The following is a 26,357-nucleotide window of genomic DNA, read 5'->3' as shown; positions in this document are numbered from 1 at the left end:
TTGATAGTGATTGGTTTGCTGGTAGCCAGCTAGCTAACTGCTTGTTAAACTTCAGACTAGCTAGCCTGACGATCGTCTGTTTCATTCCAACAAAAACATTGTGAAGAGAACGAGGTATTTTTTCAAGGTTTGTTTTCCAGTCACCTTTCTATTTTGCATTGCTGATTAACCTTATACTTCTTCATTCACATCTAGCTAGTTAGCTAGCTAGCTAGTTTTTGCATCGATTTATGCAAATTAGCGGAGGTAGTTCGGTGACATTGCGCGTCAGTGTTAGATCTCACTTTTTGCTAGCTTGATAGCTCGTGTGTCTCGGAGGCAAGCACTGGAAATATTAGAAATGTCTTTGATCCCATTATGTGTGTCAGAAGTATCATCCAGGGCCCTAGGCTAGCTATAAAGAAAACCAGTCAAGTGATGTCTCAGATTAATGCACCAACAGTGTTAGCTTATTCTTGCAGTTTTCTGTCTGAGTGCAACTTGTACCATCTTACTCATTCAGCAGACGCTCTTATCCAAAAGAACTGACACATCATGGATAGAAAGTACAGCAGGAAATCAGACGTGCATAGTTCTAACAGTATTTTCTTGATTCGTCAAGGAAATGTCTGTTATGTAGCGCAAAAGCCACCAGGTTCCTAATGAGCTAGACTAGTAACTAACTAGCACAGCCAAGCCTACTGTTATCCGGCTCATGTTTTTCACTAGATTTGTATATCCCTTTTTATGAGTGAGCAGAGGCTTGGAAACAGACTATAGCTCGAGCTTTTGTTGCTAGGACTGTCCATCATCAGAAAAAGTGATTCGCTACTTTAAGTTTGTATCGTGCACGACTCTCACTAGACATGTGGTCTATGACCGAGAATGCTTGATGCATAGTAACGTGAAATAAGTGTTTTCGAGGCGTTATTTAACAAATATAAATTACTGCTAGCTTCGCCTGTCAGGATAAAGATGGTTACTCCGCCCAGATTTAAAGATCGCGACCAACCAGAACGTGAAGATAGAGTGGAAGTGACGCTGGTATTTTCTTTTGCCCTGAGAGAGCGAGGCAAGCTGGAAAAGTGGAAAACGGTTGTGTTGCAGGCAACGTTAGCCAGCTAGCTTGTTGCCTCTCACAAATCACTGTTTTTCAAAACATTGCAAACAACATTAACAAATGAATGCACATTCATTCGCATGTCTTTTATATCAATAACCTCAGCAAACGCGTAAGCAAGGTAAGCGAGTTCTTGATTTGTTTCCGCTGACATTGTTAGACTGAATTCTGCCAGTTGTGAAACTCACTGAGGTTCCTAGCTAGCTGGGCTAGCAAGTTAGCATTGTTAGCTAGCGAGCTAAATGCTAATCGCATGGTGTGCTGCGAGAATGGAGGCGGGCTCCGGCTCCAGGAAGCATGCATGCACAAGCCACAGTTAACAGCGTAAATTCTGACCAGGATATTGTGGTCTCTGGCAGCATTTTTGCAGGAAAAGAGTTAGCCATGTAAGATTGAAAAATGATATTTACAGTTTTGCATTAACATTATATCCACCCGGAAAATGTATTACTTTACATTAACAAAGCTAACTCAGCCACCCACTGTATACACTCTCGCTCCTCCTACTCCCACACAGACGCACACAAATGGATTCAAAACAAACTAAAAAAGTCATATTTAACAGTTATTACGAATACAAAATAACACTTTGGAGGTTTACAACACACTTAATAACGTATACATTCAGATTTCAGATTTTCAGAAGTCAGCGGTGTAAGTGAGCCCCATTTGACTGTAGCAGCAGCAGTGATAATTGCTGTAACCCTGATGATGTCATCAAATTTACACTGTTCTCCACACTAACTTTATGTCTCCTGTCCTCTGTGAAATTGACCAGTGGGCGCAGAGCAAGATGGCCGACTCCGAACTACACATGGAGTGTGAAGAGGGGGACCTGGCGCCATGGCAACACGCCACAGATGAGGAAGGGGAGGAGGTGGGGAAGAAGATGGGAGGAAGTGAAAGGCCAGGTGAGGGAGGGATTGATTGCTTTTGTTGATGTCTGATTGTTGTTGTGTGTCAACCGTCAGGGAACTGTTTTTTTAAAATTATTCTTTAGGGTAGTTTGCAAATGCCAAGTTTGCTACAGGGTTAATTGGATGTGCAGTCTATGAATATCATGTCTTAACACACTGTAACCCCCCCAGCCCAAGCCCTAAACCAGGAAGAGCCGACCATTATCCTGACCCTGGTCCCAGTCTCTCCATCAGCCCAGCCCCTGGTCCAGGCCTCGACCCACGGCTCACCAGGGTCCATGCTGACATCCAGACCCTCCCCGTTCCTGACCCAGACCTCCTTGTCTCCCCTGGTCCTGACCCCTGTCTCCTCATCCACCCAGCTGACCCAACTGACCAATGTCCCCCTGATCAATAGCAACAGCCCTCCCTCTGGCCAGCCAATCATCCTCAGCACCCAGGTAACCGTTGGCCCCGCATTGCCTCCAGCATGGCCTCTTCCTTCTGCTGTTGCATGCAGGCTCCCTACTGGGAATGGTGCGAGCATCATTGTCACACTAGGATTAACCTGCTTGTAAACGTGCGTGTGCGTGCGTGTCTTTACAGTCGCTCCAGGCAGCGTCCACGGGCCAGAACAACCAACTGGGATTGATCCTGAACGGCCAACCAATCACATTTCTTCCTGGTGGTAAGTTAGACACAACACTGCGATCCCATTGGCTCACACCTACTCTGTGGTGTTTGAACACCGTAAAATATCCTTCCTCCATTCCTATGAGAAATGCATGTCCTGTTTCCAAGTACTGGCGACAGTTTGAGCCCGTTTGAAGATTGCTCCTCCGCCACTTCCTCTCCTCCAGGGCAGGGGGCAAAGATGCTAGGCCAGCCCAGCAGCATTGTGAGGTCGGTGGGCAGCATTGGGGCCATGAAGGGGCTCAGCACGGTTCAGATCCCCATCACCCTCACGTACCAGAGCTCCTCGGGGTACCAGACCCTCAGCAGGGTGGCATCGGGAGGCATCAGCCTGCCCTCCACCACCCCGGCCCTCCACAGCACCACCCCCATCATCACTGGTAACGCCTCTCTTTTACACCATCTAGAGGGAGACCAGAGAGGGAGAGGGGAAGGGGGAAAGAGAGGCTGAAGAGAGATGATGAAAGAGGGAGGGCAGGGATGCCATCTTGTCACCTTTCTGACAAAAATGGCCATTTTGAATCTAAAATAGGTCATTTGTGCAATTAGTATAGATCCAATGACTTTTTGAAATGAAGTTTGTGGGGATCTGGGTTTGCGAGGACAGAGTCAAAGTAACTGAAATGAGAACCTTCTGAGTTGTCAACAACACAAACAGCTTTCCAACCTTAACTGGCTCATACTAGTGCCCATTGACGGCGTTCTGCACTATCGCTTAGTGAAGCTCATAGCTGTTATATTGTTTTGATTTGGCAAATGCTAGCTATCACAATTTGGGGCTGTTTGTTTTTATACTAATATGACCATTTTCCTGAAAGCTTACAACATAATTTGAGCTTGTTAGCCAAAATACCAACTTAACGTTAACCATAACACTTGATGGTTCCTTTTGTTTTGGCTAAGATAGACTTGTCATAACTACAACGTAATTAAACAATTTTCTTTGGATTTGTTTTGGAACTTTTAAACTAATCCATGAGACAACTCTGTTAACGTTTAGCTTAAATGGACCTACTTTTACCTGTGATGTAGTTAAATGGAATGCCTTTTACAGTTGCCTAACTTGCCAATCTCACTGAAAACGGCAGAAGCTGAGTTGAATTGACCTTGGGACAGTTGTTCTTTTAGTTGTAGTGATTGTGAAATACATTTCTAAATGTAATTTCTAAGCTCTGTCCTTTAATTGATCAAACAGCAGTTGCAACAGCTGTAAAGAGCAAAAAACTATTATGGTTCATTAATGTTCACTAGCTCAATAGCTACACACACACACACACACACACACACACACACACACACACACACACACACACACACACACACACACACACACACACACACACACAGAGACAAACAGACATTCTGTTTATATAGCAATTTCCTAATGACAAACTTGTGTGAGTAAATGAGATAATACAATGAATAATGTAGAACTGTTACTAAGGTATGTGAATTGATTGTTCATGATAAGGTTCCATGTTAGAATGAGATAATTAGGGTAGAGCAAGGGAGTGCTGGTGAAGGCCAGCACATTAATAATGTGACATAACAGTAGTGTGCCTTGCTGGTAGTAAGCATACTCATTAACCTGGTTTCTTTAGATTATTCTCCAAGGAATACTAATAAAACTGTTATTCAAGCTTATTATTAAGTATATTGGCACTATTGCGATTATTATCAACATCAAAACAGCAAAAAAACATATAACATATTTTGGGTCTTATTGCCCAGCCATAACCTGAACTGATGTCCCCCTGGCGGGGGGGGGGGGGGGGCGGGGGGATAGAGATCTGAAAAGAGGCTCTCATCTCCATTCAGTTCAAGTTCAATTCGTTTTTTTTGTTTCGTTGACACAAACGTCCCCCCCCCCTCTCCTGTGTGCGAGCAGAGGTCGTCTCGGTCGGCGCCTCAGATCCAGCCGCTGCCAAGACGTCCTCCAGGCCAGCCTACAGCCCAGCACAGCTCCCACTGCAGGCCTCCTCCTCCAGGTCCCCCCAGGCCAGCACCAGACCCATCACCTCCCCCCGGCCCCTGAAAAGTCTGTACCCCCATCAGCAGACACCAGGACATGCTGCATGTGTAGCTGGTGGAGATCGGTTAAACCCACCTGTGCCCACGTGTGTTACACATGCATGCTTGGGACAGTGGGTTTTATATAGATGTGTGGGTGTGTGTGCCTGCGATTGTATGTGTTATTATGTAAGGGGGGAATTAATACACGTATTCGTGTTGAACCACTTAATATGATTGACTTTTTGGCTGTATCAAAAACGTACCAAATCGTGACTCCACTGTATCTTACAAAACCGAACCATTCAGAACCGTCACCCTTAGTTGTGTGGGAACCATCTGTTATCTGTACCCATAAGTGTGGTCAATTTAGAGACGCACAGGAATTTCTAATGAACATAACGAGCGGATTTGATTGAAGCATGGAAAGCGTATCCGCGTGCGAGTGTGCATGCTCATGCTGTGACCATGGTTACCCCCTCCCAGGACTCATGGGGCCTGCCAAGCCCAAGCTGTGTCAGCACTGCGGCGTCCACTACAAGATCGTCAACGCTCTCAGGGGCTTCCTGTGTGTAAGTACTCGCAGCATAGTCTGGCCCACCCCAGCGTAGGATAGCATAGCAAATTATAATAGCATGCCACGGCATAGCATAACTTTACATCAGGCTGGGATGAAACTGTTTACCGGTTTCACCATAATCCATGGTAAAAGCCCCAACGGTTAGCATTACCGTTTCCGTTTTTGACGATCATGAAAAGCATGTTTGAAAAACTCTTGTTGAGTGCTATCCAGCATCAACCGAAATGAGCAGCAGTCACGCTCAGCATGCAACCTGGGTTTGACCCTGGTGGATCTTCAGTCTTCTCTTCTTATAGCTTGCTGGCAGCAGTGGCTCTTGTTTGCCATGTCACCTCTCGCTAGCCACCTCGACTAGGCTAACAGCCTGCTAGCTGTGTGTGATGGAGAGATGGATCATGGATGAGAAATCAACACGTACAAATGTGTGAACGAGGCTTAAAAGTTTTTGGGGGGTGTTACAGGAGTGCTGAGGGGTTGGGATTGGAGTGTGGATCGGTACTGTCCAGCACAGGGTCCCAATCCCGCCAGAATACCGGCAACCACGATCATTTTGATTACCGTAATCCTGAAATGTACATACCCTTTCATCTCTACCATCAAACGCATCCATGCGAAAGCAAGCAGAGATTTCTTTGCCAACTATTTATTCAACCCCCTCTGTGTGTGTGTCTCTCTCTCATCATCTCTCTCCAGAGGTGCAGTGACGAGATCGCCCGGAGCCTCAAAAAACTCAATTCGCCCAAATCTTACAAGCCGGCCAAGTGTAAAAAACCTTCCTCCAAACGGCCCCGCGCCTCCTCCAGGGACTCGTCCTCCTCCGACGCCTCCAGCGCCTCCAGACCGAAGAAGAAGAAGAAGAAGAGCGGCCAGAGGGAGCCCGCCTCCAAACAGAAGAGGGCCCTCGTCCAGACGCTCCTCCTGCCCCTGGGGGGGCCGCCCAAGAAGAGGGGCAGGGGGAGGCCGAGGAAGGGGGAGAGCCTGGGGTCCAAGGGGAAGGGGGAGGAGGGCGCCGTGCAGCCGGTGTACGCCCAGGCCGGCACGCCCATCCTGGAGGCGGGGGCCCTGGGAAAGCTCATCATCCTGGTGGAAGACTTCTACTACGGGACGGACCGGACCTGTCGGCTCGCCGAGCAGCCGGAGAGGCAGCCCGGCTGGTTCAAGTGTATCCACTGTGACAAGAACTTCCTCAACAATATCAAGTGGGTGTGGTCTGTTCCTCACGGACAGTTCGATCTGTCACATATCATTTTCATGCAGCTGCTAGCTGTTTGTAAAATATTTGACGAACACAAAAATTCATACTTTTGGAACAATTCCACAATATTAAGTATAATTATTATCTCTTTCCATTCTCCTCCACCTCTATCTCTCCTCTTCTCACTCTTCTCCCTTTTCACCTCTTCTCTCTCTTTTTTCTCCTTATCCTCCCTACCTCCCCGCTCTCCTACTCCCCTCCCCTCTCTCCCAGGTTGATGAACCATATGAGGAGACATGTAGAGCTGAGTCAGCAGAACGATGACGTCGCCGCCCACACTTCCTGTCAGCACTGCTTCCGTCACTTCCCCACCCCGTACCGGCTCCAGGGACACCTGGAGTCTGTCCACGGACATTACCAGAGCACCAGTGCGTAGGATGATACACCCACACACATTTACATTTAGTCATTTAGCAGACGCTCTTATCCAGAGCGACTTACAATAAGTACAGGGACATTCCCCCGAGGCAAGTAGGGTGAAGTGCCTTGCCCAAGGACACAACGTCATTTTGCACGGCCGGGAATCGAACTGGCAACCTTCAGATTACTGGCCCGATTCCCTAACTGCTTAGCCACCTGACTCCCACACACACACACACACACACACATTAACTAAGTCAGCCCCAGTTGGAATTAGGAAAGGTTCCTCTCTGTTCTCTCTCTCTCTCTCTCTTCTTCTCCCTCTCTCTCTTCCTCTCTTTCTTACTTCCTCTCTCTTGCTTCCTCTCCCTCTCTCTCTTCCTCTCTCTGTGTGTGTGTGCGCAGGTAAGTGTAAGATCTGTGAGTGGGCGTTTGCAAGTGAGCCTGTCTTCCTTCAACACATGAAGAACTTCCACAGACCTGGAGAGATGCCCTACGTATGCCAGGTAAGCTCAAACTCACCATGGTAACACACACCATGGCAACTTACACCATGGTAACACATACCACGGCAACTAACACCATGGTAACACACGTCATGGCAAAACACACCATGGCAACATCTCTCTCGCTCTCTCTCCAGGTGTGTAGGTTCCGCTCGTCCTTCTACTCGGAGGTGATGGATCACTTCCAGGAAGCCCACAGCGACACGTCCCACCTGCAGTGTCCATACTGCCTCCGAGTGTTCCGCAGCGCAGCCAACTACCAGCAGCACTACAGCAGGCACCAGGTAACACACCTCACCCCTACAGCAGGCACCAGGTAACACACCTCACCACTACAGCAGGCACCAGGTAACACACCTCACCCCTACAGCAGGCACCAGGTAACACACCTCACCCCTACAGCAGGCACCAGGTAACACACCTCACCCCTACAGCAGGCACCAGGTAACACACCTCACCACTACAGCAGGCACCAGGTAACACACCTCACCCCTACAGCAGGCACCAGGTAACACACCTCACCACTACAGCAGGCACCAGGTAACACACCTCACCCCTACAGCAGGCACCAGGTAACACACCTCACCCCTACAGCAGGCACCAGGTAACACACCTCACCACTACAGCAGGCACCAGGTAACACACCTCACCCCTACAGCAGGCACCAGGTAACACACCGCACCCCTACAGCAGGCACCAGGTAACACACCTCACCCCTACAGCAGGCACCAGGTAACACACCTCACCCCTACAGCAGGCACCAGGTAACACACCTCACCCCTACAGCAGGCACCAGGTAACACACCTCTCTTCTCTCTCCTCCTCTCTTCACCTCTCCTCCCCTCCCGTAGAAGAAGACGGTGTTCAGCTGTGATAGCTGCCGCCTGCACTTCCTGTTTGCTAAGGAGCGGGCGGAACACAAGGCCCAGGACCACAGGACCCACCTCAAACCCAGACAGCTGGAGGGCCTCAAGCCTGGCACCAAGGTGACGAGAGGGCGCGCGTGTGTGTGTGTTAGGCTGTGTGTCTGACGTGCATCGTGTCTCTTTTCTTTCAAACCTATTGACCCCCTTGTTCTCTCCCCTTCTATCCTCTCTCCTTTATCCCTTTCTATTCTCTTTCTTTTATTTGGTGCCCCCCTCATCCTCCTCTCTGCATCATTCCCCCCGTCTCTTTCTTTGTCTCTTCTCTTTTTCTTTTCCTCTCTCCCTGTCACCCCCCCCCCTCCCCTCCAGGTGACCATCAGGACGTATGCAGCTGCAGACGCCACGCACGAGGTCCAGGGGTCCCTGGACCACCCCCCTGCCTCCCCCCAGGTGATCGAGGTGCCCCCCGGCCCCCAGACCTCCAAGTCCCCCCAGAGGAAGCCCCCAGAGAGCCAGGTGGAGCTCCTCGTGGGCTTCCAGAAGCGCAGGTAACCCCATCGCCTTCTTCAGAACGTGGTTGAAAATTCCCAAAAAAGAGAACGTGTCTTTGGAGGTATTTAAACTCCGACTCCTCCCTCTCTCCCCTCTCTTTCTCCCCTTCTCTCCCCCCCCTCCCCTCCAGTCCTGTCTCTGAGAGGCAGAACTGTGTGGAGTGTGCCTTCTCCATCCCCGACTTTGCCAACCACTTCCCCACCTACGTGTGCTGCTCCCTCTGTCGCTTCCGCACATGCTGCTCCCGCTCCTACGCCAATCACATGATCAGGTAAGCCCCGCCCCCATGACAAGCACCCCCCCCTCCCCCTGTTCACATGAACTGTGTCGCTGCTGCAGGGAGAAGATTGCTCAGATAGATCAGAGATAAAAATACAAATAATAATTATATCATTTAAACAACATGATTATAATGTAGAAGGATGATGAATCATAGTAAGTTGATGTTCCTGTCTTGTGAGATACTGATGCTGCTGTTTTTCTGCAGTAACCATGTGACCCGTAAGACCACCACCAAGTATGAGACCTTGTACACCTCCTACCCCAGGTAAACAGGCTCCTCCCACCCTACTCCCCTCTCACAACCTAGGCTCTGTGTCTCCCCCTGTCTCACCTGGACGTGAGTGTGTGCGCGTCGGCGTTTGTGTACGTGGGCATACGCATGTGCGTCTCTGTGTGTAACTTTCTCTGTGTGTGTGTGTGTGTGTGTGTGTGTGTGCGGGCTGCGTTCCAGGGAGAGCAAGATGAGGTGCACGTCGTGTGGTTACTCCTCCACCATCGGAGACATGATGGCCAACCACCTGACTGACCACCCTGAACACCTGGCCTGCAGCTTCAGCGGTACACACACACACACCTGGATATATAACGCCAGCCAACACACACACCTGGATATAACACCAGCCAACACACACACCAGGATATAACGCCAGCTAATTCTCTAGAGAGAGGAAGATAGAAGCGGAGAGAGACAGCAAGAGAGAGACGACAGCAAGAGAGATGGAGAGATAAACAGCCAGACAGTAAGACAGAGAGACAAAAGAGAGGGAGAGACAGAAAGAGAGGGTGTGTGTCATTATTTTACATACCTGTCCCCTTAGTATCAGTTAGTATTAGTTCATTCGACTTTGCACCTTTTGTATAGTATAGTTAGACTTCTTTAACCCTCGTGCTGCCTTCGGGTCACATGACCCAAAGGTTCATAACGAACCATTGTTGTGTTTACCCAATTTTACCCAATACAAAAACAAATAAAAATAATTTTCTTTTAACCATTCCAATGTGGGGGGTCTGAGACAGCCAGAAAGTTAAAAGAAAATGCTTCACTTTGTTTTTGTATGAGGTAAATTTGTCGCAATACGACGGTGGGTCACAATGACTGATGGGTCAGAATGACCCGAAGATAACACAAGGGTTAAACTTACACCACTTATTTAAGATTTACTCCTATATGTTGAATGTATGCACCTTCCTGACAAAGTAAATTCCTTCTTTGTGCAAACTTTCATGGCGATTAAAACCCATTCTGCTGATGTTTCCTGTGATTTCAGATGGACCTGATTTGATAGACGACCCATACCCAGCCCCTTCAAGGTACAGAACACCTTCACTGTAGTATACACAATAACATACTTTTAATATAAAAACACAATTTTTATATTCTATTTAAATAACTTCAACTGAACAAGTTTGAACAAACTTCCAAAATCGGTTTAGTTAGGTATGAATTTGTTATATCCTATCTTTTGAGGCTTTTCACAAACCATAACTCCATACAAAACATCGCTTTTTTGTGTGTGTAATATTACAATAATTATATTGATCCTTATTTGTAAAGCACTTTTCAAAACACATTTACAAAGTGCTTTACATGCCAAAATTGTACATACATTCAGGATAATAACATGTAAAATATGAAAAACATTAGACCTGATAAAACAGTACAAAAAAAAATACAATGAATAAAATGATATATATGTAAGATAAGATGATATATCCTGTTAAAATAAGTGAAACTAAAGTGCTGTGCCGCCCCGTCCTAGTGTTCCCTCCTCCCCGGTGTCTGGCTCCTTCATCCCCCTCCACCTCTCCAGCAGCACTCAGGTCTCCATCAAGCCCCTGCTGTCCTCGTCCCGGCCGCCCACGCCCGCCCCCTCGCCCCCCGCCTTCACCATCAGGCTGCTGGGCTCGCTGGCCTCCATCCGGGACGGCGTGAGGGATGGGCACCCGGAGCCGGGGAAAGAGATCCCTCCGCAGGGGAAGAAGGCTCTCCTGGAGGCGGTGGCCAGGTACCGGTCCTCCGCCGCCTCCTCCGTGTCCTCCTCCTTCTCCTCGGCGCCGCTCCACAAGCCCCTGACGGTGCGCCAGCTGAGCATCGTCCTGTACGCGCTGTGCAACGGCCTCCCCCAGGCCTCCCTGCGCTACGGGGCGCGGCCCTACGCCATCCGGGCCTGGGCCCAGCACCAGGACCGCCTGAGGCTGCTGAAGGAGTGGCGCTGGTGCTCGGACCGCATCGCCGAGTGGGTCCTGAGCCGCCGCGAGCAGCAGCTGCCCGTCAACGAGGACAACCTGCTGCAGACGGCCAGCGACGCGCTGGAGGAGGCCCGCGACATCGCCGACTTCTACGAGTGGGCGGTGGAGTTCATGCTGCGCCACAACCTGGGCCTGCAGGCGTCGCTGGCGTCGGCCGTCAAGCCGCCGCTGCCCCGGAACGTGTTCGAGAGCACGCGCATCTTCACGCGCTTCGTGGCCAAGCAGGTCCGCGCCCAGGGGCACAAGCCGGGCGACATGGCCGCGCTGGACGAGCTGGCGCTGTTCGTGGACGCGGGGCTGCTGGCCGAGGGCAGCCCCGCCGCCCTGCAGATGTTCGGGGAGGGCGAGGCGTCCCTGGACGTGCTCCTGGCCGCCTGCGCCGACGGCACCCTGCTGAGCCCCATGGTGTTCCTCCGGGGCGAGCTGCCCGCCTCCCATGAGCCCATCCCCGAGTCGGTGCTGGTGGAGGCGCGGGCGGAGGGCTTCAGCGACGCCCAGCGGCTGCAGCTGTGGCTGTCCAGGGTGTGGGGGCAGCAGGAGCGGACGAGCAAGGGGCTGCTGGTCATGGACACCCACCGGGGACACCTAGCCAACGACTTCCTGGCGGCCCTCAGCCAGACCGCCACCATCCCCGCCGTCATCCCCATTGGTTGCTCCTCCCGCCTGCAGCCCCTGGAGGTGTGCGTGGGGCCCGTGCTCCGCGAGTTCCTGCAGGCGCGCTGGCGCCACCTGGTGGCCGGGGGTGGGGGTGGCGCGGGGCTGGGGCTGGGGGGCCTGGCGGTGAAGGTGGCCGGCTGGCTGGGGGAGCTGGTCACCTGCCTGGGGGAGAGGCCCCGGATCCTGGCGCGCTCGTTCAACATCGTGTGCACGCCACCGCTGGAGGAGGTGGAGGACGAGGCGGCCGACATCACCCGGGTCCTCACGGAGGTTCTCATTGGCTCCCTGGAGGAGGAGCAATTGGGTGAAGAGGAGCAGGAGGGGGAGGATGAGGAGGAGGGTGAGGAGGAGGATGAAGATGATGAGGAGGGGGAGGAGAACAGCTCAGCCGGTGAACCAGTGCAAGTAAAAGCGGAGGAGAGGGGGAGGGACGAGTCGGCGCAGGAGAAACAGGAGGAGACGGCCGGTGAGGAGGGGGGGAGAGAGGCGGCGGCGTGGAGGGCCCAGTGTGAGAGCCCCTCCCTCCAGGGAGACATGCAGGCGATCAGGCAGGTGTTTGAGAGAGACAGTGACCTGGAGTCCTTCCACGGCTTCGAGGAGAAGGAGGTCACTCCGTACATGAAGACACGCTCCTCTGCCTCTCTCCAGAAGAACAAACCCTAGTGGGGCCCCTGGGTCCAATACACACTAGTCTGTGCAAAACTGACCGTACAGTACCAATATACTGTAGTGGTACCAGAACACTGGTAAAAGAAAGAAAAACCCATCAACACTACTTCTGATACTAGACCCAGTGCTCTGAGACCATGTGACTACAGACTAAAGTCCTCATTGGTGGCCCCCCATCTCCATGACGACGACCCCAAACCCACCCAGCTCTCGTGAGAGCATGATGCTAGCACAGTCTCCTTGACGACAGTCCAAGTAACAATAACTTGATCATGTGTTTAGTTTTTCTTTTTGTACGTTTTTGTATGACGAACAGCTGTGTGAATGTTGTTTCCTGCACTCTGTTGGAATCCTGTAGGAATGTTAAATAATGTACATGTGACATTACTATGGAAACCTTCCTTTCTCTGTAACTGGTCAGTCCAGACAGCGTCTGTCCTCTCCAGGAGAAACGTTTAACTGGCCTTACTGAATGTTAATCCCACCTGGGCCAAGACACACACCAGATTGTTTACCATCATACCTTTTGCTGTGCCTGATGAGTCTGCATGTTCACTACCAAACCATGCTTAGAGTACAAATCACTGCTGTCCCAAGTTGAAAAGTTGTTTGATTCATCAGTATACATTGTGAACCCAATCATAGTCATTCTGATTTTGTTGTATCCTTCCCTACTGCTTTGTATATACTGTAGTCTTTTGTATTCTCTTAGTGTAAATAAAGATTCTAGGATGCTCTCCTGCCTGTGTTCTTAGTGGTAGCAGCTGTGGGGATATCACTGTGCATGAAGGGCTTCCATGGTCATACAATATGTATGCTTACAATAAGACCTGGGCCACAAACATGAATGAATATAAAACAGGTTGTTGGTTTCTTCATCAGGTGGATTAAAAGGGAATCAACTCCAGCAGTGTAGAGGTACTTCAGTCTCTCCCTCTCCCCAGCTTTTTCAGACCAGGATTTAACAAGTTAAATACGCAAAATCTAAACACACTGTATTTCCTTTTTTGGTAAGAATTGAATCAAAAACGATATGATTTAACATTTATTTGTCATTTTACAAAAGAGGGAAAGTGGAGAAAAATAACTAAATGGGACATATAGCGGTGTTTTCAAAGCGGTAACGTTTCAGAATGTCATCGAACAGACTAAATATGTGTGGCTGCTGGTATAGTACTGAAGCACTGTTTTCACTCAAAACCACTGCAAGAGAAGAGAAGATGGCGTTGGGTTAGAATATATCTGACAGTATTCAAAGACAAAGTGCTTTATTGCACATGCACTGAGTAGCATAGCGTCATCAGGACAGTGAAATTCTTGTGACCTGCCACGCAACATTACACAGCATAAAAAAATAAAACAAAGCTACAGAGCTTCAGTACAAATTGGAAATAGAAAATAATCTGGATTCTTGCTTCTGTACAGTATGAGTCACAGCCTGTGGTGGAGTCCTACGTATGCCTTAACGATGATATCTTTGTAACCGTGCGGCTGTGAGTCACGACCTACCTGACCATGTTGGCGATGTCCCAGTTCGTCTCTGAGGAGAGGGGACCTTCGATTGTCACTCCATCTTCTGTTACTATGGCGATCTCGTGCTGAAATAACATTACAAACACAACTGTTAATAACCACACCTGCTCAGGAACCTTGTGTGTGGGGGGGGGGGGGATGGGGAATGGGGGGGGTTAGGGCTAGGGAAGCCTTGGGAACCAGAAAATCTGTTGAGTCACTGTCTCCCTGTGCAGCAGTTCAGGATAGCTGTGTCATCTGACAATTCATCCTCATATATTCTATTCCCTGAGGAGGAGGAAGAGGGTATAGAAGGAAGGCCTGGGGCCTGGTAGGAGAGCTGTACCCTGTTGTAGGAGCGGGCGTCGCGGTAGTACAGCACTTTGAGGCAGCGCTCCACCAGGGCTCTGGCCTCCTGCTTCGTGATCTCCACCTTGTTCTCCACCACCTCCCTCATCAGGGGCTGCAGGGACACACACACACACCCAGCTATGACGTCACATGCACTGTTGTATGAAGCCTTTCCAAGGAAAACTCGTTTTGCTGTACTGTACTGTTATTGTTACACTGCAGCTGAGATATCACTGTGCCCTGTAGCCGAGATGTACTTCTTGCACCTTTTATCCACTTCAAATCCATCATTTCATGCCGCCATGAAAGGATGTTATGTCGCTTTGGATAAAGGCGTCTGCTAAATTAATGTGATGGAAGTGTGGAAGTGTGAGTGACGTGTCGCTGCATCCGTCTCAGAGGGCAGCATCTCCTCCCTGTCCGCCAGCCTCCTCACCTGCGCTAGGTACGCCCCGAAGCCCGTCGCCACGGTGGGTGCCTCGTAGGCCACGCCCAATTTGTCCACGTAACCCAGGAAGCTGGAAGAAAACGTTGAGAGAAAAAAAAAACTGATTTTGATATAGCCAAACAGCATACTAGAAGCAAGCTAGCTCGGAGTTTGCTAGCTAACTGGCAAAATAGCTTCGAAAATGCACACACACTCCATGGGTCAGGACCCAGGCCTGTTATCTGTTATCCAGGTGAATTGCTTCACCTGGGAATAACCAGCACTAAAGCTGAGTAGGAAGCTAGTTATAGGTGACTAGAGATACAGGATAGCCCACCTCTCTCCGTTGTAGAAACCACCAATGACCACAGTGTTCCAGAGGGGGTTCATCTTGCTGCGCCGGTTGTACATGACCCTCGTCAGCCAGGAGTGGACAGCCTTGGGGCTGTAGCTGTGGCCGTCTCCCAACAGCTCCTCATCGATCCTGGGACACAAACCACACATGACCGGGTCACTGGAGCTCCACAGGGCAGTGGGTGGAGCACACTGATGGGACTGTACCAGTAATGTGTAGCTTTTTTTACCATCTCCAGTCACTTTACTGAACCCTTTCATGTTGAATGGCTGCTCTTCACCTCTCGATTAATCTCGCGCAGCTCTTTATCATCTCCCCTCCCTCTCACATCTTCCCCAAATAATGCTCCTCTCCTGTGCTATCCACACCCCGCCACCCCCCATCGCCAAGACTTACACCATCTGCTCGATGATCTGCTTCATGTACTGGTAGTCGGCGTAGTCCCCTGAAGCCCCTAGGATGGTGTTGTCGTTCACCTTCATCAGACGGGAAATGTTACGGAACCGCGCCAGAGAACCGTAGGATCCCAGCATGTCGGCCGCGATGATGACGCCACCTGTGAATTTGACTCCCAGTACTGACGTGCCCGTCACCATGGGGTTCCTTGTGTAATATGGACCAAAGGGGGGAGTAGAGGTGTAAAGATGGATAATTTAGTTTATAGTGTTAAATGACTGATCTTGTTGCATAGGGACAGAATAGAGAGTTAGATAGTTGTACATGCATTTAAAAATATATATCCTAATAAAACAGGTATTAAATGTGTATGACATGAACCAGTTAACGAAACGACTGGATCCTGTATCCTTCAACGATTATAAACACAACGGAAGGAATCTTAGTTGACAATTCGTTTGAGCTAACTAGCTGGCTAGCGAAGCTAGTGGGCCGGTTGCTAACTATATAGTGTGCAGACTAGTCATGTATTCAACTGATTTTATATTTTTACAAGCTTCGAGCAACAGAAGTTTGTTTGAATGCTGAGCGATCAATTAAAGACCAACTACGATCAATAACTTAGCTATTCATCAAAGTAGCTGGCTTGTTAGCTAGCTAATAAGCTACTTTGGTGCTAGCGATCAACCACCATGATGATACAGCAATGCAGCGCATTGAGGAAACTGAAAGTGCGGACCAATTTGTTAGGCAGAATCTGATTTAAAAAAACGTATAAAAGTCAATAAAAGAGTTTACATACAGTGTGTGTTTTACAGGACCGCATCCTGGGATCTGACTGTTGCCAGGAAATGAATAAAATTGTCCGGGTTTTGGTCCATTCTCCCAGAAATTTAGCTTTACACCGTTGGGGTCCATGTTTGCTGTTGCCGAATGAGGCGGAACTGACGACACAACAGTTTGTGTATCTATGTTGCCAGGTTCACTTCTTGTTTCTCTGCTCTGTCATGACTTTGTGGTTGGAGACATAATGGTTAAATAGAACATAATGTTGTGATAAAATACATAATAAAATATTTTTGCAGTGCATGAGGTGGAATTGTATCGTTGCCTTGCAAAATTCCTATACAACAAACCCTAAATATGAAGTGAAAACTAAAATCGGGGATTCTAAACACTGGCAACCTTAAAAGATATATTCCAACTGTGTTATCCAATCAGATGTTTGTCCCTAGGTAGATTTCATCAGACGATTCATAAGCTCAGTTACTGGGCAGACCGAGAAAACACATCCAATTACAAAATTCTTAAGCAAGAAAATAAAGCTTTTCAACCAATTGAATTTTAGTTGATCTTGGTATCCATGTAGAGATGGAACAATCATCCAATTGGAATAGACGTTTGCTTTGTAGTCAGGCAGACATGACATAGTTGTCCAATCACAAAAAAATCTGAAAGGGGATTTTTGCTGTATCTTTGGCTCAGGTACTTTCTTTTTCTTTCACAAAATAAATACTCGAATGTGTTTTAACATATATGTTGTATAATAATACATCCAGTTTAACTACTGCACATAGACTGTATTTTAAAGTTTGAATTCTGTCAAAAGTCATGTTTTTAAAGGTGTTTCATTGCTTGCTACCGTTAGCTTAGCAGTACTAGCTAGCTTGGACAGCAATTTGGATAGCTTGCTAGCTAGAGCGAATTACTATGCAAGCTAACGTAGCTACAACGCTAGACAGCTGTTTCTGTACACCTAAACTAAATGTATTGGTGGCTATTCTACGTGTGTTATTTGCCTGTCGTATGCAGCTATATGAGTTGTAACTGTAATAGCTCACGCATGACTGCATGCTTATTCTTGAATAACTAGGTGGCTAGCTAGCTCTGTATGTGACACTGACAGCCAGCGTGAGGCTAGCTAGCAGACCATGTAGTGTTGGTGGGTAAATCCATAAGAGCGGGAAGAGACCGCGCACGGCCACTGTATGAATGAGCAAATCGGTTTAAAGGCTAAACATTATGAAAATAAGCTTAAGTTAACACGGAGAAACTAACTGTCATCGATATGCGAGCAAAGCCGATCGCTCTATGTATGGGCGATGTGACAGGTGCGGGTTGTGACCAACATCATGCCTCCCCTACTCGTAGTATTACGGCTGACGCTAGTGACAGCCGCGTGAGAAGGCTTGACACAGACAGTCATGGCTAAAAACAGTCAATGCGCCATTCCTAATTTACATGTGTGCAAAAGCTTTTCAATCATAGTTCTATTAAGGGAAACGCTGAGTGCTCAGTCGCTTACCCCGTCCCCTACATTTGTAACCATGCAGACAAAGCATGCTGGTATTTCTCGTTTTACTCCCGTTTTTATTTTTGTCCGAACCTATAGTGCGGCACCGTAGTGGGAGTGTCTCTGAAGCCGTTTGTTAGAGCATTATTTCACCTTGCTGGAGTGCACTTGGTTTATCTTTACTATAAAAAAATGCGGTAGATAATACATGTTATTGACATTATAAACATTATGAGATTTACGTTCACTATTTCCCTTCGAACAAATTAAATTGACCTGCTACTCCACCAACTCATTAAGTCTTTTTTATATATAATGTGATCTCAATAATTATAACGCATTCGTAATGACTTGTAAAAAATAATAAAACAATAACTCTTCATTAAGACCGAGTATTCATTCAGCATCTGAGGATGTGACAACACAACCAAATAGTCTCACTGGAGATAAGGTGGTTGTCTAGTGAGAAAAGATCTGCTCCCTTTTGTCAAAGACTTATGTCTGAAAGCCTCGAGTTTTTATAGATTGTTCATGAAACGGCAGTATGCAGTTCTCATTTATCCTGTCTCTACAGAGTAGTGACGCTGAGCAGGACTGATGTTGTGGCTTAAGAGTCTCTGTTTGTGGTCGAGAACAGCACCATCACCACTGGGGTGTCATAGAAACAAATGGCGATAGACCAACACAACTTAGACAGCAGAAGTGTGATTGTGCGGATGACGCGGCATAGTCAAGATGAGAAAGCACCGGCTTCTGCTTTCACTCTGTGAAATGGAAAAACCACGAGCAGAAGGCTGTTTTTGGTGTTATTGACTCGGCGTAAGAATGTGGTAAGTTCTCTCTGAACACATACAGATGACGATGTCGTGAGGTCGATTCAGGGGTGGTGGCTGGAGACGAGGCTGGAGAGGACTGCTCATTGGGATCACTAGTGTCCTTATCAAGACAGCCGTCCAGTTCCAGCCTCCCACAGACCAGAGTCGGAGGTTTGGTCACATGGTACGGATTAAAAAAAGAGCCATTGAGCTGCACCTTCGAGTTATGCTTTGGGATAGGCCATAGCTCTCTGCCTAAGCACTTACGTTGTGTTCGAGGACTCTTGGCTTAGGCTCACCTTTCTTGAGCTATACCTGGGTGGGGGGTGTCCTTTCCACCACAGGGATTTGACGGAATGAGGTCAAAGCAGGATATGATGTCACCCAGCTGTGCTGTTGGTATTTCCCAGAGGCCTCGGGGAGCGGTTTGCCGCCGCTGCGTGAGCCAACCATGACGGAGGAGAGGCTGAAGGCGGACCCCTCCAGGAGGGAGGGGCTGGAGGCGGTGGAGGGCGACACGGAGCCCAGCAGGATGGTGCAGAAGCTGGGGAGCAACGTGTCGTAAGTTCCACCCCTGTCACCGTGGCCGCGATCCTCCTCTTCGTCGCCATCGTCGATATGATCGGCATCTTTCGACACGCGGGGGTTTGGTTTTGTTTCTGCGTGTTGTGGAAGAACTCTTGCGTGTGATTGGTGTGTTGGGTCTAAGTCTCGTGTGTGATTGGTCGGTCATGTCGAACTCATGTGTGTGTGATTGGTCTGTTATGTCTAACTCAAGAGTGATTGGTCTGTTGGTTCTTACTCCTGCCTGTGATTGGACTGTCGTGTCTACTGCGAGTGTGTGCCATTGGTCTGTCGTGCTTAACTCAAGTGTGATTGGTCTTCCAGGAAGAGCGTCCAGGGTAAAGTGGAAAGCATCCTGGTAAGCAGCCCACTACTCAGAGAAAGAGTTTGTATTTCAAAGTATTTCTTAGCATTCAGAAGAACTCATTAGTATTTCAAAGTACTTATGTCAAGGCCCTTAACCTGATATAGTGATGGTTAAAGTCTCTGCTGTCTCGCTTCCTTGCCCCGCGCAGAAAGAGGTGCAGCATTTCTCAGACAGCGACAAGCTGTACCTTTACCTGCAGCTGCCCTCAGGACCCAGCGCTGGGGAGAAGAGGTGAGCTGGCCCGACACTGGAATATCTGTCTATGGCAGCTCCACCAGGCTGCCTGTCCATGTGTCCCTGTGTCTGTCTGTGGGGAGACTGTGCTTTCTCTCTCGCCCTCTCATGTCTCTCTCTGTGCAGCAGTAGCAGTGGCGGAGGAGGAGGACCAGGAGGAGACTCCAGCTCCTTCAACACGGCCGACCAGCTGCACACCTGTAACTGGATCCGCAGTCACCTGGAGGAGCACGCGGACACCTGCCTGCCCAAGCAGGACGTCTACGAGACGTACAAGTAGGTTCCCCTCCTCCAGGGTCAGGGACTGGGTCTGGGGTCAGGGACTGGGTCTGGGGTCAGGGACTAGGTCAGAGACTGGATCAGGGGTCAGGGGACTAGGTCTGGGGTCAAGAACTGGGACTGGGGTCAGGGACTGGGGTCAGATACTGGGTCAGGGACTGGGTCAGGAACTGGGTCTTGGGTCAGGGACTAGGTCTGGGGTCAGGGACTGGGTCTGGGGTCAGGGAGTAGGTCAGGGACTGGGTCATGGGTCAGGGACTAGGGGTCAGTAGTAAGGAAATATGACTGCACCTTTCTTCACACTCCTCTCTCCTCCCACAGAAGATACTGTGACAACCTGCAGCACAGGCCCCTGAGTGCTGCTAACTTTGGGAAGATCATCCGAGACATCTTCCCCAACATCAAGGCTCGCAGGCTGGGAGGGCGGGGCCAGTCCAAATATCCTGCTGCTGGACAGCGGTCTCCACCGCTGACCTCACACACACACACACAAACATGGAAACACTAGATGACTGTAAGGTTGGATTGAGGAGATATGCATTTGGTATTCAGATAAATCTCTTAAAATGAGGTCTAGTGCATGTATACATTTTTATTTTGTTAGTAGCTCAGTGTGTTTGTCAACGTGTTTGGAATTGTTGAAAAGTCGTGTGACTGACTCTTCCTTAACGGGTAGTTACGTATTGTTATAGTGGAATTCGCAGGAAGACTGTGCTGAACATGCCTCTACTGCCAAGCATGGACCTCAAAAACGACCCGGTACGAGTTACACACTGCTACACTACACAAAGATACACTACACCTCAGTATACTACACTATACTACTCTACACTACACAAAGATACACTGCACCTCAATATACTACACTACACTACTCTACACTACACTACACAAAGATACACTACACCTCAGTATACTACACTATACTACACAAAGATACACTACACCTCAATATACTACACTATACAAAGATACACTACACCTTAGTATACTACACTATACTACACTACTCTACACTACACTAAGATACACTACACCTCAGTATACTACACTACTCTACACTACACTAAGATACACTACAACGCAGTATACTACACTATACTACACTACTCTACACTATACTACACTACGATACACTACACCTCAGTATAATACACTATACTACACTACTCTACACTACACTACACAACACTACACTACACTACAATACACTACACCTCAGTATACTACACTACTCTACGATACACTACACCTCAGTATAATACACTATACTACACTACTCTACACTACACTACACTACAATACACTACACCTCAGTATACTACACTACTCTACGATACACTACACCTCAGTATAATACACTATACTACACTACTCTACACTACACTACGATACACTACACCTCAGTATACTACACTATACTACACAAAGATACACTACACCTCAGTATACTACACTATACTACACAAAGATACACTACACCTCAATATACTACACTATACTACACTACTCTACACTACACTAAGATACACTACACCTCAGTATACTACACTACTCTACACTACACTAAGATACACTACAACGCAGTATACTACACTATACTACACTACTCTACACTATACTACACTACGATACACTACACCTCAGTATAATACACTATACTACACTACTCTACACTACACTACACTACAATACACTACACCTCAGTATACTACACTACTCTACGATACACTACACCTCAGTATAATACACTATACTACACTACTCTACACTACACTACGATACACTACACCTCAGTATACTACACTACTCTACGCTACACAAAGATACACTACACCTCAGTATACTACACTATACTACACTACTCTACGCTACACTAAGATAAACTACACTACAATATACTACTCTACACTGGACTAAATAGATAGATACAGTAAGCTACACTGCGCTACCATGATTTCAGATAAACAAAGGTCACAATAAAATCCTCCCCTCCCCTCTGTCCTCTCTCCCCTCCCCTCTCTCTCCTCCTCCAGTCGGAGCTGACGGAGTTGGTGCAGACGTACAAACAGGAAGTGACGGAGGCGGCGTGTGAGCTGATCTGTGACTGGGCTCAGAAGATCCTGAAGCGCTCCTTCGACACGGTGGTGGAGATTGCCCGCTTCCTGGTGCAGGAGCACATTGTCAACCCTCGCTGCAGCCAGGCCGAGCTCGTCACCTCCGCCGCCCTGGCAGGTAGGCCCTGCCCTGCCACTCCTGCCCTGCCCCTCCTGACCCGCCCCTCCTGCCCTGCCCCTCCTGCCCTGCCCCTCCTGCCCTGCCCCTCCTGACCCGCCCCTCCTGCCCTGCCCCTCCTGCCCTGCCCCTCCTGCCCCGCCCCTCCTGCCCTGCCCCTCCTGCCCTGCCCCTCCTGACCTGCCCCTCCTGACCCTACCCCTTCTGACCCGCCCCTCCTGCCCTGCCCCTCCTGCCCTGCCCCTCCTGCCCTGCCAGGCAGACAGGAAAACTAGCTGGCCTAGCAAACTAAACGTAGCTGTCGCTGTAGTAGCTGTAGATGTAGCTGTGAAATTATTTAGATAGTTCCTGTTTCTGTGTTCTTATTTATGATGAAATAAGTGGTTATTGTCGTTGAAAGTGGTTGGGGTGCTGTAGTATGAGTTGCCTGGAAGCTGTAGAGAGAGAATGGCCAGGTTCATTAACGCCTCCCTAGTAACAGTATGCTGCCCTGACAGGAGGCCCAGCCAAGCCTGCCAAGGTGGTGAAGAAAAACTCCTCCCAGTCCAAGGGGGGAGGGGCCGACCTGGAGGGCAGTGCTTCTGAACTGAAGGTACAACCTGTGTGTGAGTGTGTGTGTGTGTGTACCTGTGTACTGTATACCTGTGTGTACATATGAACTGTATACTGTGTGTACCTGTGTACTGAATATCTGTGTGCACTTGTGTTGTGTATTGTATTACATTTACATTTTTACATTTAGCAGACACTCTTATCCAGAGCGACTTACAGTAAGTACAGGGACATTCCCCCGAGGCAAGTAGGGTGAAGTGCCTTGCCCAAGGACACAACGTCATTTGTCACGGCCGGGAATCGAACTGGCAACCTTCAGATTACTAGCCCGATTCCCGAACCGCTCAGCCACCTGACTCCCACATTGTATACCTGTGTGTTTATAAGTTGCTGTGGTCCATTGATGCATGTATTCTGTCTCCTCCCCAGAGGGAAAAGGAAGGCGGAGAGCAGTCGTCGCCGGGGAAACCGCCGCCTAGCGACAAGCCGGCCTATAAGGGACAGGAGCTGGTTCGTCCCGGGGGTCGCGACCTCCAGGTGGAGGCTCTGATGAAGAGCTACCCCAAGCTCCTCCCCCGGAGCTCCGTCCCCGACAAGACCCAGCTCTCCGTGCGCTCCTCGCCCCCCTCGCTCGCGCCCAAGGACTCCGGGGTCAAGGTCATCGCCATGGCGACCCTGCCCCAGCAGCAAGGCGGGGCCCTCCCCCTCATGATCCTCCCCCAGAGCCTCAGTCTATCGTACGACAGAGAGTCGGCCAAAGCCCCGCCCCCTCCTGTCACAGTGGCGCCCGCCGCAGTGACCTCCGTGGTGCAGCGCGCGCGCGCGGCACCCAAACGAGCGGCGGAGACGCCCGCAGCTGCGTGCGGGACCTCGGGCCCCGGGGGGGCGCCGGCCCCTCCCAAACGCAAGAGAGGCCGTCCCAGGAAGACCCGACCAGAAGACGCCCTTCCCCCTCCTCCTCCTCTTCCCGCCGTCACCCAGACCTCCATCATCACAGGAGGCGTGATCCAGAAGGCCTGCTCTTCTTCCACCTCCTCCTGCGCCTCCTCCCAGCTGCTGGAGTTTGTGATCCAGGAGCAGCAGGGGCTGGTGGGGGAGGGGGCCGTCCAGGGGCCCCGGGGGGTGGTGGTGCAATGCCAGGCCGGCCAGGAGGGGGCGCCCAGGCCCGTTCTGCTCCTGCAGAGCCCGGTGGGACAGGCGGGTTGGGAGGTCGGGGGCAGGACCATGGTGGAGGTGATCCAGAGAAATCCGCGACTGCAGGTGTTGGAGGACCGGAGCGAGATGGAGATCACCCTGACCCCCGTCGACCCCCACTCTGACCTCCAGCTGACTGGACAGGCCCCGGGGGGGGCGGAGGAGCAGTCAGCCCAGGACAGCACACCGACTGGGGGGCCCTAGCCCTGACCCTGGTCCCCCTGCACACACTCTCCTCATCCTAATCCCATCCCTCACCCACAGACTGTTAGAGCCCCCCTTCTCCCGCCCCCTACTCAACTCATCACTCCACAGTCCTAACTCCTCCCCCTCCCCCCGTTTGTTGTTTGGTGGAAATCCTAGACTGGCGCCGCAGAGAGCCAATCGGGATAGATGAAGCCAAACCGCCACTAACCTTCCATTGGCCGCCCTTGCACTTGACAATGGAAAAGGGCAGTTTGTTAACCCTTTTCTGTGACTCTTAAAATGCATGTTTGTCTGTGTAACTGGGAGTGACGCAAGAGAGGTGACTCTGAGCCCCTCAGATAAGCGTGCTGTTCCAAATCAACGCCTAAACCCTACATCCTAGGCACTAAACCCTGCATCCTAGGCACTAAACCCTGCATCCTAGTCATGGGATGCTAACCATCCTTGCTGTGGTGAGAGGTGGGGCCTTCATGACTCCAACCTTCCCGATTCGACCTTCCTATTGGCCACCAGTGCTGGAGAGGGCGGGTCCGAGGGGTTTGGTTTGGAACAAGGCCTGCTCCTGTGGGTTCTGGAGGATCTTGGATGGAGTATTACGGGTTTGGAACCAGTCCGGGTTCCCAGTACTTCCCCCCCCCCCTTCAACAGGAGGGATTTTCAATCTTTTTTCTACATCCCTGGTAGTTCTGTCGGTGTTGGTGCTTTGTGATGTCAGAGGGAGAGAGAGAAAAAGGAAAGTCATGTGACTTTCCACTGATGTGGCTGGCTGCAATCTAGCGCATGCTCTTCAATCAGAGAAGCCAGCCAATCAGAACTGGGCCTGCCTGCCACAGTGTTCTTAATAGCGTGTGAATGGATTGTGAGATAACACCCTCTCCCTTTTGGTTGGGAATCCCCATCACCCGAACCTCAACCCCCCCGACTCCATTCCCAAACCTCACCCTTAAGCCCGACCCCCTTAACCTCATCCACCAACTCCATCTCCAAACTTCACCCCTTATCCCACCCGTCAAATCTCACTCTTAACCCCTACCCCCCTCTCCTGAACCCCAAACTCCATCCCCTAACCTCAACCCCCACTGCTCAGATCTCAATCTTAACCCCCAACTCCATCCTTAACCATAACCCCTAACCATCACCCCATAACCCCCCCCCCGCCAAGCTTTCACACCAGAATACAGTGTAGTGAGACCCATGCCAGCACTTAAATGGACATGATGACATCAGCACTTCCTGCCCATGGCAGACTTGACAAAACAGATACACAAAATAGCAGAGTAGTAGTATACTAGAATTAATATACAGTATCTTAAGTATCGAAATGAACCTGCAAAAGGTACATCAGCTTGTTCAGAGAGGTCCCCCCTCTCAGGCCAAAGCGTCGAAGCACAAACCGCCATGCCTAGTGTGGAGCCTAGAGGGCAGCAGAGAGACAGGCAGCAGGTGCCCAATCACCCAGCCTGTCTCTGGTGGTGGATCAGCCGCTAACAAAGATGACGTTGGCCTGTTCGCCGACGAAGGCCGCCTCCTAACCAGGACAAAGAGCTGCTCCTCCGGTCATCGCCGATGGCGTCTCCTCCCCCTCCTTCACACACCGTGTTGGTGGACCAGCTGTGCACAGCTGCCTTCTGACACCCTCAGCCCTTCTGCCGACCCCCCCTCAGCACTTCTGCCGACCCCCCCCCCTCAGCCCTTCTGAGCCAGGGCTCCGTGTCTGTGGTGCTAAAACTGAGTTACGGCATTCTGGTGCCCCGGTGATGATCAACTTTGTGTGGTTGAGGGACAGGCACCCCCCCCCCCCCCCCAGCATATCAGCCGATGAGTTGAAAGCCCCAAAAGATTGCTCTCTGTGTGGATTTATATCTTTTGTTTTTCTTCATTGCTTCCGTCCCTTTCGACAA

General features: G+C 49.9%; 3 protein-coding genes across 3 annotated transcripts; 2 read left to right on the top strand and 1 right to left on the bottom strand.

Annotated features, from left to right (window-relative positions):
* The first annotated feature begins 842 nt into the window (after window positions 1-842).
* Window positions 843-13,411, top strand: pogza (pogo transposable element derived with ZNF domain a). Its single transcript, XM_062446245.1, has 18 exons — window positions 843-1,220; window positions 1,878-2,010; window positions 2,188-2,456; window positions 2,602-2,683; window positions 2,856-3,068; window positions 4,577-4,726; window positions 5,185-5,270; window positions 5,972-6,477; window positions 6,747-6,901; window positions 7,299-7,399; window positions 7,537-7,683; window positions 8,251-8,385; window positions 8,635-8,813; window positions 8,948-9,088; window positions 9,305-9,364; window positions 9,551-9,657; window positions 10,368-10,410; window positions 10,860-13,411. Exons 1-18 carry the CDS (start codon window positions 1,164-1,166, stop codon window positions 12,667-12,669), a joined length of 4,374 nt encoding a protein of 1,457 aa, XP_062302229.1. The 5' UTR covers window positions 843-1,163; the 3' UTR covers window positions 12,670-13,411.
* A 296-nt stretch (window positions 13,412-13,707) lies between these two features.
* Window positions 13,708-16,677, bottom strand: psmb4 (proteasome 20S subunit beta 4). The gene is made up of 7 exons (XM_062446246.1): window positions 16,519-16,677; window positions 15,717-15,923; window positions 15,303-15,449; window positions 14,975-15,056; window positions 14,534-14,650; window positions 14,185-14,273; window positions 13,708-13,878 (listed from the first exon to the last, which is right to left on the bottom strand). Exons 1-7 carry the CDS (start codon window positions 16,632-16,634, stop codon window positions 13,866-13,868), a joined length of 771 nt encoding a protein of 256 aa, XP_062302230.1. The 5' UTR covers window positions 16,635-16,677; the 3' UTR covers window positions 13,708-13,865.
* Window positions 16,678-17,239: 562 nt separating this feature from the next.
* On the top strand, window positions 17,240-25,463 carry rfx5 (regulatory factor X, 5). The gene is made up of 9 exons (XM_062446247.1): window positions 17,240-19,385; window positions 19,713-19,746; window positions 19,904-19,986; window positions 20,116-20,265; window positions 20,590-20,706; window positions 20,949-21,027; window positions 22,305-22,503; window positions 23,001-23,095; window positions 23,485-25,463. The coding sequence occupies exons 1-9, from the start codon at window positions 19,276-19,278 to the stop codon at window positions 24,451-24,453; spliced, it is 1,836 nt and encodes a 611-aa protein (XP_062302231.1). The 5' UTR covers window positions 17,240-19,275; the 3' UTR covers window positions 24,454-25,463.
* The last annotated feature ends 894 nt before the right edge of the window (window positions 25,464-26,357 follow it).

Source organism: Osmerus eperlanus, chromosome 20 (genome assembly GCF_963692335.1).
Source record: "Osmerus eperlanus chromosome 20, fOsmEpe2.1, whole genome shotgun sequence".
NCBI classification, from domain to species: Eukaryota; Metazoa; Chordata; class Actinopteri; order Osmeriformes; family Osmeridae; genus Osmerus; species Osmerus eperlanus.
Note: the sequence above shows the minus strand (reverse complement) of the source record. Positions and strands in the feature narration are given on the sequence as shown.

Excerpts from the sequence above, each read along its gene's own strand:
- pogza (XM_062446245.1), top strand. The coding sequence starts at position 1,164 with ATGCACATTCATTCGCATGTCTTTTATATCAATAACCTCAGCAAACGC. Across the intron at positions 3,069-4,576 it reads CACCACCCCCATCATCACTG|AGGTCGTCTCGGTCGGCGCC; the intron begins GTAACGCCTCTC and ends GTGTGCGAGCAG. Across the intron at positions 5,271-5,971 it reads CTCTCAGGGGCTTCCTGTGT|AGGTGCAGTGACGAGATCGC; the intron begins GTAAGTACTCGC and ends ATCTCTCTCCAG.
- psmb4 (XM_062446246.1), bottom strand. The coding sequence starts at position 16,634 with ATGGACCCCAACGGTGTAAAGCTAAATTTCTGGGAGAATGGACCAAAA. Across the intron at positions 15,450-15,716 it reads CAGATCATCGAGCAGATGGT|GATCGATGAGGAGCTGTTGG; the intron begins GTAAGTCTTGGC and ends TTTGTGTCCCAG. Across the intron at positions 15,057-15,302 it reads GGTTTCTACAACGGAGAGAG|CTTCCTGGGTTACGTGGACA; the intron begins GTGGGCTATCCT and ends GTTTTCTTCCAG.
- rfx5 (XM_062446247.1), top strand. The coding sequence starts at position 19,276 with ATGACGGAGGAGAGGCTGAAGGCGGACCCCTCCAGGAGGGAGGGGCTG. Across the intron at positions 20,266-20,589 it reads GACGTCTACGAGACGTACAA|AAGATACTGTGACAACCTGC; the intron begins GTAGGTTCCCCT and ends CTCCTCCCACAG. Across the intron at positions 23,096-23,484 it reads GCAGTGCTTCTGAACTGAAG|AGGGAAAAGGAAGGCGGAGA; the intron begins GTACAACCTGTG and ends TCTCCTCCCCAG.